The sequence below is a fragment of the Syngnathus scovelli genome, chromosome 13 (assembly GCF_024217435.2).
Source record: "Syngnathus scovelli strain Florida chromosome 13, RoL_Ssco_1.2, whole genome shotgun sequence".
NCBI classification, from domain to species: domain Eukaryota; kingdom Metazoa; phylum Chordata; class Actinopteri; order Syngnathiformes; family Syngnathidae; genus Syngnathus; species Syngnathus scovelli.
The window spans coordinates 4,864,614-4,880,551 of NC_090859.1; the positions used below are offsets into that span (position 1 = coordinate 4,864,614).

The 15,938-nt window shown below is 42.7% G+C and overlaps 1 protein-coding gene across 6 annotated transcripts in view; it reads right to left on the reverse strand.

Moving 5' to 3' along the window:
- Positions 1-9,988: 9,988 nt before the first annotated feature.
- auh (AU RNA binding protein/enoyl-CoA hydratase) overlaps positions 9,989-15,938 on the reverse strand; it is a 30,652-nt gene continuing 24,702 nt past the window's right edge. For 2 of the 6 annotated variants that reach the window (XM_049738542.2, XM_049738541.2), the window contains 2 exons: positions 15,831-15,904; positions 9,989-11,255 (listed from right to left, as the gene is read on the reverse strand). In XM_049738542.2, the coding sequence (XP_049594499.1) occupies positions 11,036-11,255; positions 15,831-15,904 (294 nt within the window). In that variant the 3' untranslated portion in view covers positions 9,989-11,035. Of the gene's footprint in view, positions 11,256-12,167; positions 12,255-12,578; positions 15,905-15,938 lie in introns of those variants that run through there. The other 4 variants (XM_049738545.2, XR_007485421.2, XM_049738543.2 and 1 more) reach the window with 4 other exon arrangements.

The following is a 15,938-nucleotide window of genomic DNA, read 5'->3' on the forward strand; positions in this document are numbered from 1 at the left end:
GTCATTTCTGATTCAGGTTGGGACAATTGTTTTCGAGCTTCACCCAGCAATCTGCTTGGGAGTTTAGGATTTCGTTCAGGAGGGATGGCATAGGAGCAGCAAATCTGTTCACCTGCCTGTGCAGCATATGAGTCCACATCTCTCACTCTACATGCTCGCATGCCATCCTTTACTGGAATTATTGCAATTCCCAACCGAGTCATCAGATCTCGTCCCAACAGGTTTATGGGACATTTTGGGGATAGGACAATCGAAACTGAAGCCATGCTTCCAGTTTCCTTATCTCTCACTTCAACTGGATTAGAGATACTCTCCTTGTGTACCTGCCCATCGGCAGATTTCACCCAAATAGTATTTTGGGAGGCCTTTAGATTTGGGACTTTAGTTTTTATCACGGTTTTACAAGCCCCGGTATCACACAAAAACTCGACATCACTGCCTCCAATGTTTAGAGTAACATATGGTTTTTCTTTTAATGCACTCAGAATGTCCCATGCTGTATGGACATCTACTATTTCTTCCTCTATAGGAGCACCAGAGGTCAAGGGGGGGGAATCTAGTCATGCTGAGAATTTGGCCCTTCCCCCGCCCCTTCCTGCACCCTTTGATTGATACTGCTTTGCAGAACGACACACTCTTGCTAAGTGTCCTCGTTTCCCACAGTTCCAACACTTGTCAGAATCTCGTGGGGGCTTTGAATTATATGGCGGCCTGCGACCTTGTTGGCCTCTACTTCTTCCTCTGGCTTGCTGGGACCCTTGGAAGAAGACTGTTGTATCTTCATCTAGTTCATCATCATCATTATCTAGATGAAATACATCAGAACTTTTGCCTTTTTTGATCACTTTTTCAGCATGTCTGGCCCATTGCATAGTGGTTGTCACACTTGCAACATCCACTTCCACCAAATGTTTCCTCACCCAGTTGCCTATTTCAGGGCGGAAATTAGTGAGGAGCGCATTTTTAAGCTGTTGTTGATAAGCACTCTCAGCTGTATCATTGAATGGGATGCCACTATGCACCCTGAATTCTTTTTCAAATCTCAAACGAAAATCATCAGTATCTTCGCCAGGCTTCTGTTTTATTCCTGCCAAATGACCATAATTCGCTCGTCTTTGAAATATAGTTCGCACTCTTTGCACAAGACCATTCCATTGTGCTGCATACTCCTCTCCCAATTGATTTCCCTCAACGGGATAGGGAAAAGGCCCTTGATTATTTCTACCTGTATAATTTCCCCTAACCTTTGCCCAGTCTTTTCCCAAGGAGGACATTGCAGCTTCTCCTGCCTCATGTCCATTCAGTCTATAGGAATGTATAATTCCAGCCATGTCCTCTGCCCATATAGCTGGGTCTTCAGCAACAGGGGTAACCCCTTCAACAGCTTTTCTTGCCTCTTCCAAAGTCCATGGCCGGAAAACATATGTATGTGGGAGTTGGCCTTCCCCTACATTAGGGTTTGGCACCTGTATCATTGGGCACACATCAACCTTGTCCAAATTTTGAGAAAATCTAGCAGCAGTGGTCAAACTTCTTGTTTGTACAGGACTTCTAGTAATGTGACCCTGACTTCTTTTGTTGTTATATGGGGGGGGCTGCAGGTTTGTTAAGCTTGGATACAAGTTTTGTGTGCGAGCGGAAGGCCCCTCTTGCTCCTCTGCTCGAGCTGCGCCTTCAGCGTCGGCGGGAGCCGTGGCCGCGGCAGTGCGCCTGCGCACTCCGGCCTCATTGTCTTCCGGCCTGACAAACATAGTCTCAGCCTCATCACCTTTCATCTTTCTATCTTTTGTCTTTTGGATTTGTTCTTTTCTCTCTTGTGAAGCTTTCAACCACACTTTAGCACAATCCAATTCTCTTTCTTTTCTTTTCTTTTTCAGTCCATTTTTCTTTTTATCCACACTCTCTTCCAAAACATCAACAACTATCTTCCACACTTCAACTCTCAACTTCCCTTCTACTCCATACTTTTTCTTCCACTTTGGCATATATTGCATGCAATTAAGAAATCTACTCGCCATGTACTTCTCATCTCCGTCAAGAGGTAGAGATTTACCGTTTTTATTTCCCATCTTAATTCTAGTAGTTCTAGGTTATACAATTTATTTTTCTCAAAAATATTATTATTATTATTATTATTACTATTTATTACTATTTATTTATTTATGTCTTTGAGGATCCTCAATGCAGGTTTAAATTGACCTTTCAACAAATCACTAGCCTGTCAATGCTAGAACTGCTTCTTAGTCAAGTTATCCTACCAGTCACACTCCCAACCACACAAACTCAAGCGCTTTGTATTTTTCTCATGGCTCGGACAAACCAAAGCCGAATCTCATAGCTCGGACAAACCAAAGCCGAATCTCATAGCTCGGACAAACCAAAGCCGAATCTCATAGCTCGGACAAACCAAAGCCGTATCTCATAGCTCGGACAAACCAAAGCCGTAGCTCATAGCTCGGACAAACCAAAGCCGAATCTCATAGCTCGGACAAACCAAAGCCGTATCTCATAGCTCGGACAAACCAAAGCCGTATCTCATAGCTCGGACAAACCAAAGCCGAATCTCATGTGTTTTTTTTTTTTTTTTTTTTTTTTTTTTTTTTTTTTTTTTTTTTTTTTTTATACGCGTTTCACAACAACACAATCACACAACTTCAGGCCTTTGACTTACTTGTCCCCTGGTTCGTTGCACTGCCGGGTCCCGTCAATCCACCTCTGTCAGACGAAGGCAGACCTAAGATGCTGGCCCAGCGAAGAATTTCCTTCCCAGGTCTTTCTTTACCAGGTCCGGCTAGTGGACGCTGGCCCGTCGACGGTGTACAGCGCGTCGTCCTCCGTCAGCCAGATGATGGGTATGAGGGTCCCGGGTTTCGGCACCAAAATGTTAGAGATTTGCTCACTCCAACTTATTTTGCAAGAACCACAACAGAAGACAAGGCAAGTTCTTTTAGACACCTGCAGGTGGAGAGATCACTCGCTCCAGGAATGAAATCTCTAAGGTCTCCTTCCTGCAAGGGCATATTTATTAGGAGGAACAGAGTGGGGGTGAGAGTGGGGGTCAGAGTAGACAAATGGCCGAAGCCCCTGGCTGATCAAAGCACAGCAGGGGGTCCTTCACGATGTTGTGTGAACTAAACAACTTTGATTGCTTCCTCTGCAGCTAGTCACTTTGTTCTACTACTTTTGTTAAGACAGGACAGGCGAGTTTAATTATTACAGGTTACATTCCAACATAATCATAGGATCAAGATAACCTGGAAAACCCTAACAACTCTCTAATGCTCTTGTTTTTGGATCTCCTCAGAGTCAACACCCTGAGCTTCGGGTTGGTGTCTTGGAAATTGGCTTCTGCTAGCTTTCGTGTCAACCCTGGATCTTGGCACCAGGATCAGGCACTATTACCAGACTTTGCTCACCTTCCGTACTTAGGTTGGGTCTGCGGAGATCACCTTTTTACAATGAGATAAATGAATCCATGTGTTGCGTTCGGCTATTTTCAAAGCATTAGGTGTCGTGAGTAGTACCAAAAAGGGACCTTCCCACTTGGGTGAATGCCAATTCTTCCTCTTGATACTCTTGATCAAAACCCAGTCTCCCGGTACCACTTTGGGGTCTTCCTGCGGAGAAATGGGTTCATCATCAGTGTTATTGGTTGGATTCTTTTGACGTTCCAACATTTTTCTCATGTAATCAGCTAATGTGGCTTCCTCGGAGATCTCCCATGTGTTCTTGAACTGAGGAAGCCTGTAAGGTCTTCCAAACATAGTTTCATAGGGAGTTAGCCCTGTTGTACTTGTAATATTTATGTACATTTTGACCAGGTCTAAGCACTGAGTCCATGGTCGTTTGGTTTCCTCCATACATTTCTTTAATCTGTTTTTTATAGTCGCGTTAGATATCTCAACAAGGCCAGCTGATTGTGGATGATAAGAACAATGGTTCTTTAAATTTATGTGGAACATTCTCCCAATGTTATGCACTACTTGATTTACAAAGTGTGGACCATTGTCGCTGTAAATTTTTTCTGGAATACCGTACCTTGGAATGATGTCTTTGCATAAGGCTTTTGCCACTGTGAGTGCATCAGCATGTTTGGTAGGAAATGTTTCTACCCATTTAGAAAATGCGTCTATTATGACCAAACAATATTCTTTCCCTTCACATTTATGTAATTGAATATAATCCATATGTATTGTCTGAAACGGATACAATGGAGTCGGGTATTTCCCTCTCTGAGGTCTTAAATTGCCTTGTGGGTTGTGTTTAGCACAGATCAGACAGGCTCTGCAAAATTGTTGTGAGAAAGCTGCAAAGCCGTATGTTGTATAAATAGCTTCAACTTGTTTCACCATACCCCCCGTCGAGACATGGGTGACCCCATGACTCGAAATAGCAGCCCATTTGAACAAGTTACGAGGCAAGATAGGTTTGCCCAAAGGTCACACAAAAAGACCATCAGTGTTTTTAGTTGCACCCCGTTTTTCCCAAGAGAGTCGTTCCTGGGAGGGGCTCTGAGACTGCATGTCAAGCAACACATCAGGGGAGATGTGTGACATCGAATCATGATCAGTGAGAGACGAGAGGACATGGAGCAGGCCTTCTGCAGCGGCCTTAGCGGATTTGTCAGCAAAAGCATTACCAAGAGAAACAGGATCAGATCTTGCAGTGTGAGCAGCACATTTGCAAACAGCCACCTTTAAAGGTAGCTGGACAGCGTCCAAAAGTTGAGTTAGTAATGTGGAATGGGTGACGGGCTTCCCTGTAGAAGTTATCATGCCACGGTTGCTCCACTGCTGAGCAAAAATGTGCACTGTAGCAAAAGCATACTGACTATCAGTCCAGATAGTGACGGACTTGTTTGCAAACAATTTGCAGGCCCCAGTCAAAGCAATGAGCTCAGCGGCCTGTGCTGACATATAGGATGGCAGTTTAGCAGCCTCCAAGACTTCGTCGGCAGTAACAATGGCATACCCAGTAAGGGTCACTCCAGATTCATTTTTCTTAGAAGACCCATCAACAAAAACCACATCACCATCTGGCAGAGGCGTATCTTTCAAGTCAGGCCGAGCCTTTGCAATCTGTTGGTCAGCATCGACACAATCATGGAATTCACCGTCGTCAGGAAGGGGAATGAGAGTGGCAGGATTGAGTGTCGTGCATCTTTCAACGGTCAGGTGCGGCTGAGACAGTAACGTAGCCATGCAAGAAAGATGACGTGCAGGCGACAGAAAAGTCATATTAGTCTGTAGCAGAAGGGCCGAGACAGCATGAGGAACTTTCAGTGTTAAAGGATGAAACAACACAACACCAGCACTGCTCTCCACAGCCATGGAGGCCGCCACCACGGCCCTCACGCATGGTGGGAGAGCACATGCAACACTGTCCAGTTTAGAGGAATAAAAAGCAATAGGTCGCAACTTTGAGCCATGTGATTGGAGTAAAACAGAGGTCATGTAATGACCTTTGCAGTCAACAGTTTGGACAAATGCCTTATCATAGTTGGGTAAGGCTAGAGTGGAGCTGGATACCAAAGTCTGTTTGATCAACACAAAAGCCTCCTCAGCTTCAGGAGTCCATTTTAAGTGAGTGGACATTGAGATGTTTTCCACATACATCAATTTGGACAGAGGAGCAACAATTTGGGCATAATCAAGTATCCAGCTTCTACAATAACCTGTGAGACCCAAAAAAGATATCATTTGTTTCTTTGTGAGTGGCTTAGGAGCTTGCAAAATAGAGGCCTTTCTGCTCTCAACTATAGATCGACCTTGGGAACTTAGATTGTGGCCTAAATACTTAATTTCAGTGGACCACAGTTGAAGCTTGTCCTTGCTGACCTTGTGGCCTTCACTTGCCAAGTGATGCAGCACTGCAAGTGTGTCTTTCTGGCAAGAGGCAAAATCAGGAGATGCTATTAAAATGTCATCAACATAGAGCAAGATTTGACTTCCCATTGGCGGGACAAATTTAGCCATGCTGGCTGCCATCACCTGCGAGTAAATTGTCGGGCTTTCACAGTACCCTTGTGGTAACCTTGTAAAGGTGTACCTTGAGCCAGCATATGTAAATGCAAACCAAAACTGACTCTCTTCTGCAATAGGGACAGAGAAAAAAGCATTGCTAATGTCAATCACTGTAAAGATTTTCGCATCAGGTGTCAATGAGTTCAACAAGGTATGCGGGTCAGGGACACAAGGTGCTCTCTGAATAACAGCATTGTTTACAGCTTGCAAGTCCTGCACCATTCTCCACCCCACAGAAGGGGGCGCCTTCTTTACAGGGAAAATTGGAGTATTGCAAGGAGAATCAGGGCAAGGAACAATGACACCTGCTTTTAGCAAATCAGAAATAACAGGTGCAATACCCTGTAAAGCATCAGGTTTTAAAGGATACTGCCTCACACAAGGGCGGTATTCAGTTCGAGGTCTTATGACAACAGGAAGCGCACCTTTCACTAAACCAACGTCAGAAGGACCCGTAGACCAAAGATGACTTGGGACCTCAGCGAGGATGTGCTCGTCATCAGACGTCAACACATAATCTCAAAATGAGGGTGTTTGCTCAACACCAGGATCAGCGTGGATTCCACTAATGAATGACAAGTCTTGAGTCATATTTTGTTTGAAGAGCTTGGTGGAAGGACTATAAAAGGAGTCAGGATTAACCTGAGTCCAGTCAGAAGCTGCCAAGGCCTCACCAGCCATAAATCCTAAACTTTGCCACGTTGCGGTGTGAGGCCTGTAGAGAGAGATGTGGAGCGGAGTGGGAGACACGTGTAACTTCTGCACAGCAGGGGGAGCCGTTTGTATGACTACACAAGCACGGCTCTCACCATCATGCAGAAGGAAAGATGTCGTCAAGGTGGCAGGTGTAGCAGCCTCAAGCATGTTCTCGTAGTTGTGATCAGGACCAGGTGTGTCTTTATGCCACATAGTTATGTGTAGTTCATTGGCTTCCATTGCCTGTTCAGGGCAGCGCAAAAGGGTGGCCACATGGGCCAAAAGAGGGGAACCAAATTCCATCACTTCTGCATCAGCCAAATCCAATGAATAAAAGTAGTAGCAGTGAAATTGACCAAAAATCTGTAACTGGTGTCGCCTTTTGACAACAATTTGATCGTTAAGAGACACAAGGGAAAGCCCAAGGGCAGTGAGAGCATCTCTACCTAGCAAATTAATAGGGCAACCGGGCATCAGCAAAATGGGAATGCAACAACTTCCCCCTTCTGGGTCCCGTATCCAAACTGGTCGAGACTGGGGAACTGGGGTTGCCAGCCCATTTGCTGCTCTCACCCAAAAAGTTTTACCGCTTTTTTGCACATCTGGAGGTATGTCACGACATGTGGTCACACATGCCCCTGAGTCACACAAAAAAGTTATTGGAGTCCCGTTTACCATTAGAGTTATCACCGGCTTCTCAATATTGTTCATCAACAAATCTTGAATGTTCAAATCTACATCAACAGGGGGAGCTGTTGGCCAGGCAGTTGTTTCAACTGTAGTTTGACTGTCGGCTAGTCATAAGGGAGGTTTACTCTCGCCCTTGCCTGGGCAGTTTCTTGCTATATGGCCTTTTTTTCTACATGACCAGCAAATAGGAGGTTCAGCGTTGTATCGTTTTGACTGACCTGAGGCGGGCTGGTCATTTGTTTTATAATTGGGAGAATCACGACTATACCCGCCGCTACCTTTGCCACGAAATTTGTTACGACCACGCCCCCCTAGGCGTGGTTCGAAGGTCTTATTTTGATAGAACATTTCAGACTGCTCTCCATTGACCAAAAAAATGGTGCCTGTTTTCCCTTTCTCTTTTGCTCTTTTTGAATTGACAACTTTTTCGGCGTGTATAGCATGATCAATGAACTGTGGCAAGGTAGATGTCGGGAAAGTGATCATATGTTTAGTGATCCAGTTTTGGATTGCTGGTCGCGAATTTGCATGTAGAGCATTTTTTAGTTGTTGGTCATAAACATCAGTTCCATGCTCCAAGCCACTATTGGCTTTGAACACTTTTTCTAGTCTGTGTCTAAAGTCTTCAAACAACTCATCTTCTTTTTGTTTGGTTCGGCCAATGTCTGTGTAATTTGCTCTACGTTCGAATTTTATTTTTATCCTGCCCAATAGTTGGTCAATTTCTGTTTGTAATGGCACCCCGTTACATTCCAATGGACGGCCCCGGGAATCAAAGGGATTCCAGGTGCCTTTAACGCTTGCCCAATGTTTGGTTAAAGATGCCATGAAAGCCTGTTGTACTTCATCGCCTCTCAAATTATAGGAAGCAATGAGTTGTTTCATGTCGATACAGTATTGATCAACATCTTCAGTGGGCAACGCTATGCCCTCAATTGCTGATTTTATATCAGCTTGGGTCCATGTTCTGTATACTAAAATGGTGGGTCCTCCATCATCATGAGGATTGGCCACTTCAATCATCGGGTATGCGTCAGCCGAGGGACCCAACTTAGCACGGCTCCGCGTCAACATACCACGAGTAGAATCACTATACTCAGGAGGATGATCTGTGTTTGGTAATTTGGGGTACAGAGACGGAAAAATTGGTTCGCTTTGGCGTGCTGCAATCTCCGTCTTTATAATTTGATCATTTTTCTCATCCTCATTCATCGCATTGTCAGCCTCGGCCTTCAAGCGAGCCCGCCCTGACACTGTCTCATCATCTTCCTGCCTGTGCAACAGCAAGTTCTTTTTTATCTTTTCTTCGTCTTCCTTATCTTTCAATTTTCCTCTCATTTGCCCACATTTTCTCTTCTCAGCTTCCAATTCCCATTGTACTATTAGATAATATCCGTCTTTATTCTTCTTTACGCCACATTTAGCATCAATTGATTGCTTTAGGTTATTCAATGAATTCGTTTTCAGCTGACCATCAAATTTGTAATCGGTTATCCATTTGTCAAGATATTTTACATTTTCGGGGTCGACCTCTTCCATCAATTTCCAATCTTTGCATTTTAATTCATGTCTGGGTAGCGGCTTTTGTTTGCTATTTGATTTTCCCATGGTTTATTTTCTAAATTTCGGAGTTGGCAATTCGAATGGCACCTACAGTGTCCTAAAGCCAACTTTATTCACAGGACAGTGGTTAAATGTTCGATGTGTGGCGAGTCTCTTTTCACCTTCCCGGAGGAAGCAGAGAGTCCTTGCTTTCATCCACACAAAGCCACTGTTTACAATCCTGTGTTGTTTACATAGAGGAGAGCTCAAATGAGGTCACTCTCAGTCAAACCATACACACACACACAATGCGCACTTTTATCGTCTCACAGGCAAGCAGGGGAGTCCACCCTCCCGTGGATTTTAACAAACTCTTTAACCTTCCTATTGTGTAAGAAAACTTATTTTGCCTTTTTCTTGAAGTAGATATAAAACCTATCTTTTCATGGATAAGGGAGCCAAACCAGCTAAACAAGAGTTAAGAAAAACACCACAGATGGCAGCAGAAAGCTAACACATTAGGAAGGTTAAGTTAGGAGGCCCCACGACACCTCAGTGGAATTTAACTGCTCCAAATTACCTGTACTTTTTAGAAAACAGAGGAGTCCGCCCTCCCGTGGAATTTAACTGACTTTTACGTCAGGGGACTCCACCATCCCCTGCAGAATTTAACTGTTTCTAATTGCACTTGATAGGGTCTAGAATTGTCAAGGTTTTAAGTGACCTCTTGTCACTGCACTTTCATTACTTTTAACAGAATCAAGATCCGTACTCACAGTCTGCTGGGCCTTCTCCTCGGATGATCTCGTCAACCACTCCGGCGTCCAGCCGACTGATCGAGTCAGCCCCGTGAAAAGGGTTTCCTCTATATGCCTTGGCCAAGGACTTGTCCTGGGTCGAAAAGTCAGCTGGAATCCCGAAATAGGTCTATTGAGACCCCGGAACAAGCCCCCAAAAATCTGTTAGGTTCAAAGTGCTAACTGAATATCTGAATAAGAGAAAAGGGTCAGCAGACAAAAAACAAGTGAGGCAGAATATTGAGTCTTTTCTCGCGAGGAGTGCAATCAGACTTACAGCAATCCGACTACACTAAAAATCTGTTTTACACTCCTCGCTCTTTTTATTTGGAATGCCCTACCCACAGTGTGAGACGATTAGCCCTTAAGGGGGGGGGGAAAGAGATTGTGGCTTCGTCTCGTAAGAAACAAAAAGTAACGCACAAAGTGTTGGGTGCAGATATGGCTATATCAGCAAAACAGTTTAAGCGATATTCTGAGAGATAAAAAGAGAAAGTGTCGTTCTTTAACAAAGATCAGAAGGTTCATGACGCATTGTTTGACGTGTTGTTTTCACGATCTGTTCTGGTGGACGCTGAGCTGTCAGCAGCATCTTGTTTGACACAACCGTCATCTCGCCCCTGACCCAGCCGTAATCCTTCTGTTCTGTTGTACAAGATAAGAATAAGCAAGGCAAAGCAGCAAGCATACTGAACAGTAATATTGTGAATAAGTACTCATTAGAGAACGCATGATAACATATATATACAATTTTTCTAACATCCAGACTGCAAATAAAAAAAAATTAATGGAAAAACACTATCTAATGTACCAAAGGTTAATATGTGGGGGAGATACGTAAGACTCATCGCTAATTGGTGGTTTTGTTTAGATTAATGTTTTTTGTAGTCTTTAATTTGCTGTGGTGAGATGTTTGTTTTGTTCTAGAGCCCCTGTGACTTTCTTTATCCTTCTGGCTCTCTCTGAGACTGTGGAAAATAAATGAGTATTTAATTCACATTAATTACTTTGTCAAATTTACTCATGAATTAAAAGATGATGGTATTTTGTAATATTAAAGATAATGTCAGGCGCAGAGCAGGGAGAGGACTCGAATGCAGAGAGTTCAATGTCCAAAAAGGCTTTTATTGTCGCCACTGACAGTCGAACAAAAAACGCCTCACTAGGAGGGAAAAAAGGGAAAACAAAGGCGCCTCGAACCGAGGGAGAAAAAGGGGAAATCAAAGCGCCTCGAACCGAGGGAAATACAAAAACAAGGTAGCGATGTAACCAAGTTAACATCGGTGATCAAGGTTGCTCAAACAAGGCTTCTACGTGGAACTCGAGGGTTTCGTGATCGCTAGTGTTCTGACAAGGCAAGACGCACTGGCACTGGATACGGGGAAAGACGTGGGTTATATGGACACAGGAGGGGAACACAGGTGAAGACAGTTGGTCATTGGCGCAGGTGCACACACTTGGAATCAGGGGTTCACGTGACCGGACGCACAGGGGAAGGACACACCGACTGGAACGAGAGGAAAATCACACAATAAAACAGGAAGTGATCCGGACGACACATGACAGCATGACAGATAAAACTTTTTTTTTAACAATTGTTTCACTAAGTGTGCATCGCAAGTGCTTGATGTGTAACATCTGTCACCAATATTTATTGAGCCATTCAGTAGACAAACCAGTTAGCTGAATGCCACGTATACAGCCAAAGTTAGCTTGGGGAATTGCTGGCTTCTGTCCAGCCAGAAACAGAGCTCCACATTGCATGCAGATTGCGCTCGCTGAAATAACCGCTTTGAGTGTGTCAACTTCTGATGGACCTTGAAAATTTCAGGGCACCCACAAACCTAGTGAAAATATGCAGTGTAGAAAATAAATAGATGGCTGAATGGATGACCTTTGAAATTTTCAGAGTACCTGAGCTCCATTTCGGGAGCTGACCCTCTAGCCAACTGTGGAAGCATAAATTAAGGTGCATCATCTTTGGATACATGTTGGCGAGCTTACCCCCTGGAGGTGGACTTGAGAAAAAGATATATCACGCTAACCCCTATAGACTGAAATTAAATACATAACGACCTACAAACAATGCAGCTTCCTTATTCCCTCATAAGTGAGCCATACAGAGGCTAATCATCAAGATACTATATTTAAAGATTTCAGTGGGCATAAGTAGAGATGTCCACATACATTTTGGAGCTGTTTTTGGACATAATTAGCAAGATTAATTAGATTTTGAATGGACAAATTGTGTCACATTCCTCTGCTGACTACCACTACAAAACGGGAAGACGGAATGGGTGGGGCCATATTGATGAGGAGAAGCAGAAGAAAACAATATATTTGAATTATCAAGAAAACTATCCAAGTGTGTTTTTGTTTTACACTGGTTGTATTAAAGCAAGTTTATAACTCTACAAACCTATTTGTAGAAATGCCCCGGGGCGCAGTCGTATTGCCTGAAAGAGGGGGAGCCAGACTCAGGCACTTTCTTCCACACTAAAAAAGACTGATAAATTGTATAAGAAAATTATGAGCAAAATCAGCACGACTTTGTTCAAAATGCATTGATTGATATTTTATGTTAAGGGTAGAAGTAAAAATAATCTCCAATCAACCAATTATTAACATTGGAGTCCACAAAACGGAGTGACAGCCTTGCTACTGATGCTTTATTGCAGCCTGATTAGCTGCCGTGCTTGTTAGTAATGAGTTAAAACGTGTCATCCCACAGTAGACAAGTGGTCGATTTCATCACAACTGTATGTGTCAGACCTTTATCCATCTGGGAAGTGCCACACTACAGAAGGATTACAATAATAATCAGTCCAGATGAGTTTGAGATTTATTTACAGTAGTTATGAACAAAAACACTGCTACATACCTAAATTAATAGACAGCACATAATAAAATATATTATATAACACTGAGTTGAAACCTAGACGTCCATGTGCACGCTTTCATCAAGTATAAACTCATCTTATCTTCATTATTGTATTCCAAGTACAGTCAAACCTCGGTTTTCGACCACAATCCGTTCCAGAAGGTGGTTAGAGAAGTGAAATCGGTCGAATTCCGAATTTATTCTTCCCATTACAAATAATGGAAAAAATTTTAATCTGTTCCAAGACAAAAAAAAAAAACCGCCTTTTTAAAGCATTTTTTCATTTGCGCATTTTTGTCCGATCGCGCAACTGCAGCGCATTGCCGAACGCGCAACCATAGCGTGCTGCCGACCGCGCAACTGCACCGCGCTGGTCGCATTATTGTGACAGAGCCGTTGCTGAAATTTAGAAATTATTTTTAAAGTCCTGATGTACTTTACCAAATTTAAGTGGACCTCAGTGCGCAGGGAGCTTAATTTGGTCTGATCGCGCAATCGCAGCGCGCCGGGCGCTCACTATCGCATTGCTGTAAGAGCGTTTTTGTGTTTTAGGATGGCTTTACTGCTCCCACTTGCTTTCTTTGGAGGCATGATTAGGGGTTAATACACAGGTGTCAAACTCAAGGCCCAGGGCCAGATAAGGCCCGCCACATAATTTTATGTGGCCCTCGAAGACAAATTGTGCATCAAATTCGTGTGTCATTATTAGAATTATAAATTGTCTTCACTTTTAATATCTTTTTTATTTTAAATATTTGACCAGTTTTTACTCGTCTGATTCGAAAACTAGTTATTTGTCAGTTTGTTTAATAGCTTGTACTGTATATAATATGAGGTGCTCATACATTATTTGGGTTGACAGTCATAATGGCCCTCCAGAAGAAGCTATGACTACAATGCGGCCCGCCAAAAAAATGAGTTGGACACCCCTGGTGTTAGATAAATTGTATATATATGTTATCATGCGTTCCCTAATGAGTACTTATTAATAAAGTTATTGCGCAGAATGCTTGCTGTTTCTTCTTGCAGACATCACCCAGTCCACAACAAGTCAAACGATGGTGTCTGGAGCTTCCTAACCTTCTACACATCTGGGAATCCAAGAAAGTTGTTGATGTCTGCACATGTCATTTTGTCTATGCACTCTTTTCACATGACTACTTTGTTTCCCATAACATTTTATCCTTGCACACTTTTCGTTTCTCATGGGATCCTGTCTGCGACTTCTAGTTTCACATAGAATCTCGTTTCTTCTCTCATGAGACAAAGCCCACGCTTTCCCCCCACCTATCAGGGGCTAGTCTCACATTGTAGGTAGGGCATTCCTGAATAAAAAGAGAGGAGTGTAAACAAGACCTTTAGTGTATTTTGGATTGCTGTAAGTCTGGATGCACTCCTCGCGAGAAAAGACTCAACATTCTGTCTCACTGGTTTTGTCTGCTGATCCTTTTGCTGAATCTGAACCTAACACCTGGTTTAATACAATCCTCAAAGTAACGAAAATACAATAACAACGAACGGAGTCAGTCGGCATCGGGGCTGCGGGGTTGGGTTTTCTTGGGTCCTTTCAGCTCATCTCGCGAGGTTCGACCTCCGAATTTTGTTCGACAACCGAAGCAAAAACATCTCGAATTTTTCGTTCGAATTCGAAAACCGAGGTTTGATTGTACTCTTTTTTCCAAACTATAAGTCGCAGTTTTGTGTGACTTATACTCAGGAGCGACTTATATGTGGAATTATTAACACATTATTATATCACTTCATGTTATTTTCACACTAAACCGCATGAGGGCGCTCTAGGCCTGTGGAACAATTGGAACTGCAACTGACGAGTCTGACGTCAGCGCCACCTCTACTTCCGGAGTCAGCAGAGTTGTTTATAAGTGACAAAGTATGAAGATTTTGTTGGATTTATTGATTTGGAGTGACACGGATGGTTTGATAGAATTGTATTTATGTTATAGTTATTTGATATATAGTTTATATATAGTTATATAGGACTGTGGAATAACTGGAACTGCAACTGATAATGAGCCACGTAGAAGAGGACGGGCCGCATCTACTTCCGGAGTCAGCAGAGTTGTTTGTAAGTGACACAGAGGAGGAAGATTTCAATGGATTTAATGATTTGGAGTGACACGGATGGTTCAATAGTTGTTATTTATGTTATAGTTTTTTGAATAACTTAATGTTACGTCAGGCACGTTCTCAGCTCCTCGTTTATGTGTTTATGTAACGTTAGCAAACTGTACCGTTCAGCCTGTTGTTGCCTATTCATGTAAGTTCTTGGTGTTGGATTTTGTCAAATAAATTTCCCCCAAAAACGTAACTTATACTCGGTGCGACTTATATGTTTTTTTCTTCTTTATTATGCATTTTATGGCTGGTGTGACATGTACTCTGGAGCGATTTATAATCCGGAAACTACGGTATATACAAGTTACAGCTACACTGTTTTTAATATGCCTTACAATAGTACAAAATAATCTTTTGTCAAAAAACGTTATTCGCGGACGAACACACATGCACGCATATTGAGGAAAAACTTATATTTGAATTCTACATTCGGAATTGCAACACAAAATGTTGGCTTTTTTGTTTCATGTATTTTTTTTAATGCCGACTTATTGTAATGTTCCGATCAGTGACTGTGACAAAAGGTGTGGCACAAACTGTAAAATAGGTTACAGACAAAATTTTCACTTCCTATGACTCCATGCAAGCTCCATGTAAACTGTAAGGGATGTGGTATGAGCATACTCCAATATTTCTCTCTCTGTAGTGTTTGAGAGGAAACATTGCATGAGTGACACCACAGTCATTTAGCAATCATTGTGATAACGTAGGCTTTGGTTTGCAAAATGACTATGGCAATTCTCAGGTCACAGTGTTTTTGATAGAGAGAAACCCAAGTAAAGAAAAAAAATCCTATTGATACATCATACAAGAAGCAATAACTAAATCATACTAATTTATGGCTTTTTGCATTGGGAAACTAAAAGAAATTACTGGACATTACTTGAATAATATGCCATGGTCACTAAAACAAGGATCAAACAGTATCAAACATAATCCTGCCCTTCAAGTGCTGTGCAGGCAAATGCCCTGATGTGTACAATTTCACCTCTAAGCATGTCGGAAGCAGTGGTACAAGAAATTAAGGCAAAAGTCTTGAACATTCTGAGGAGCACAATGACTCACTCTCCCTTGTACTGAGGACGCCTCTTTTCCTTAAATGCAGCTAAACCTTCCAGTCGATCTTTGGTTGGTATCACCTTAGAAACAAAAACGCAACATTAATACTCCACT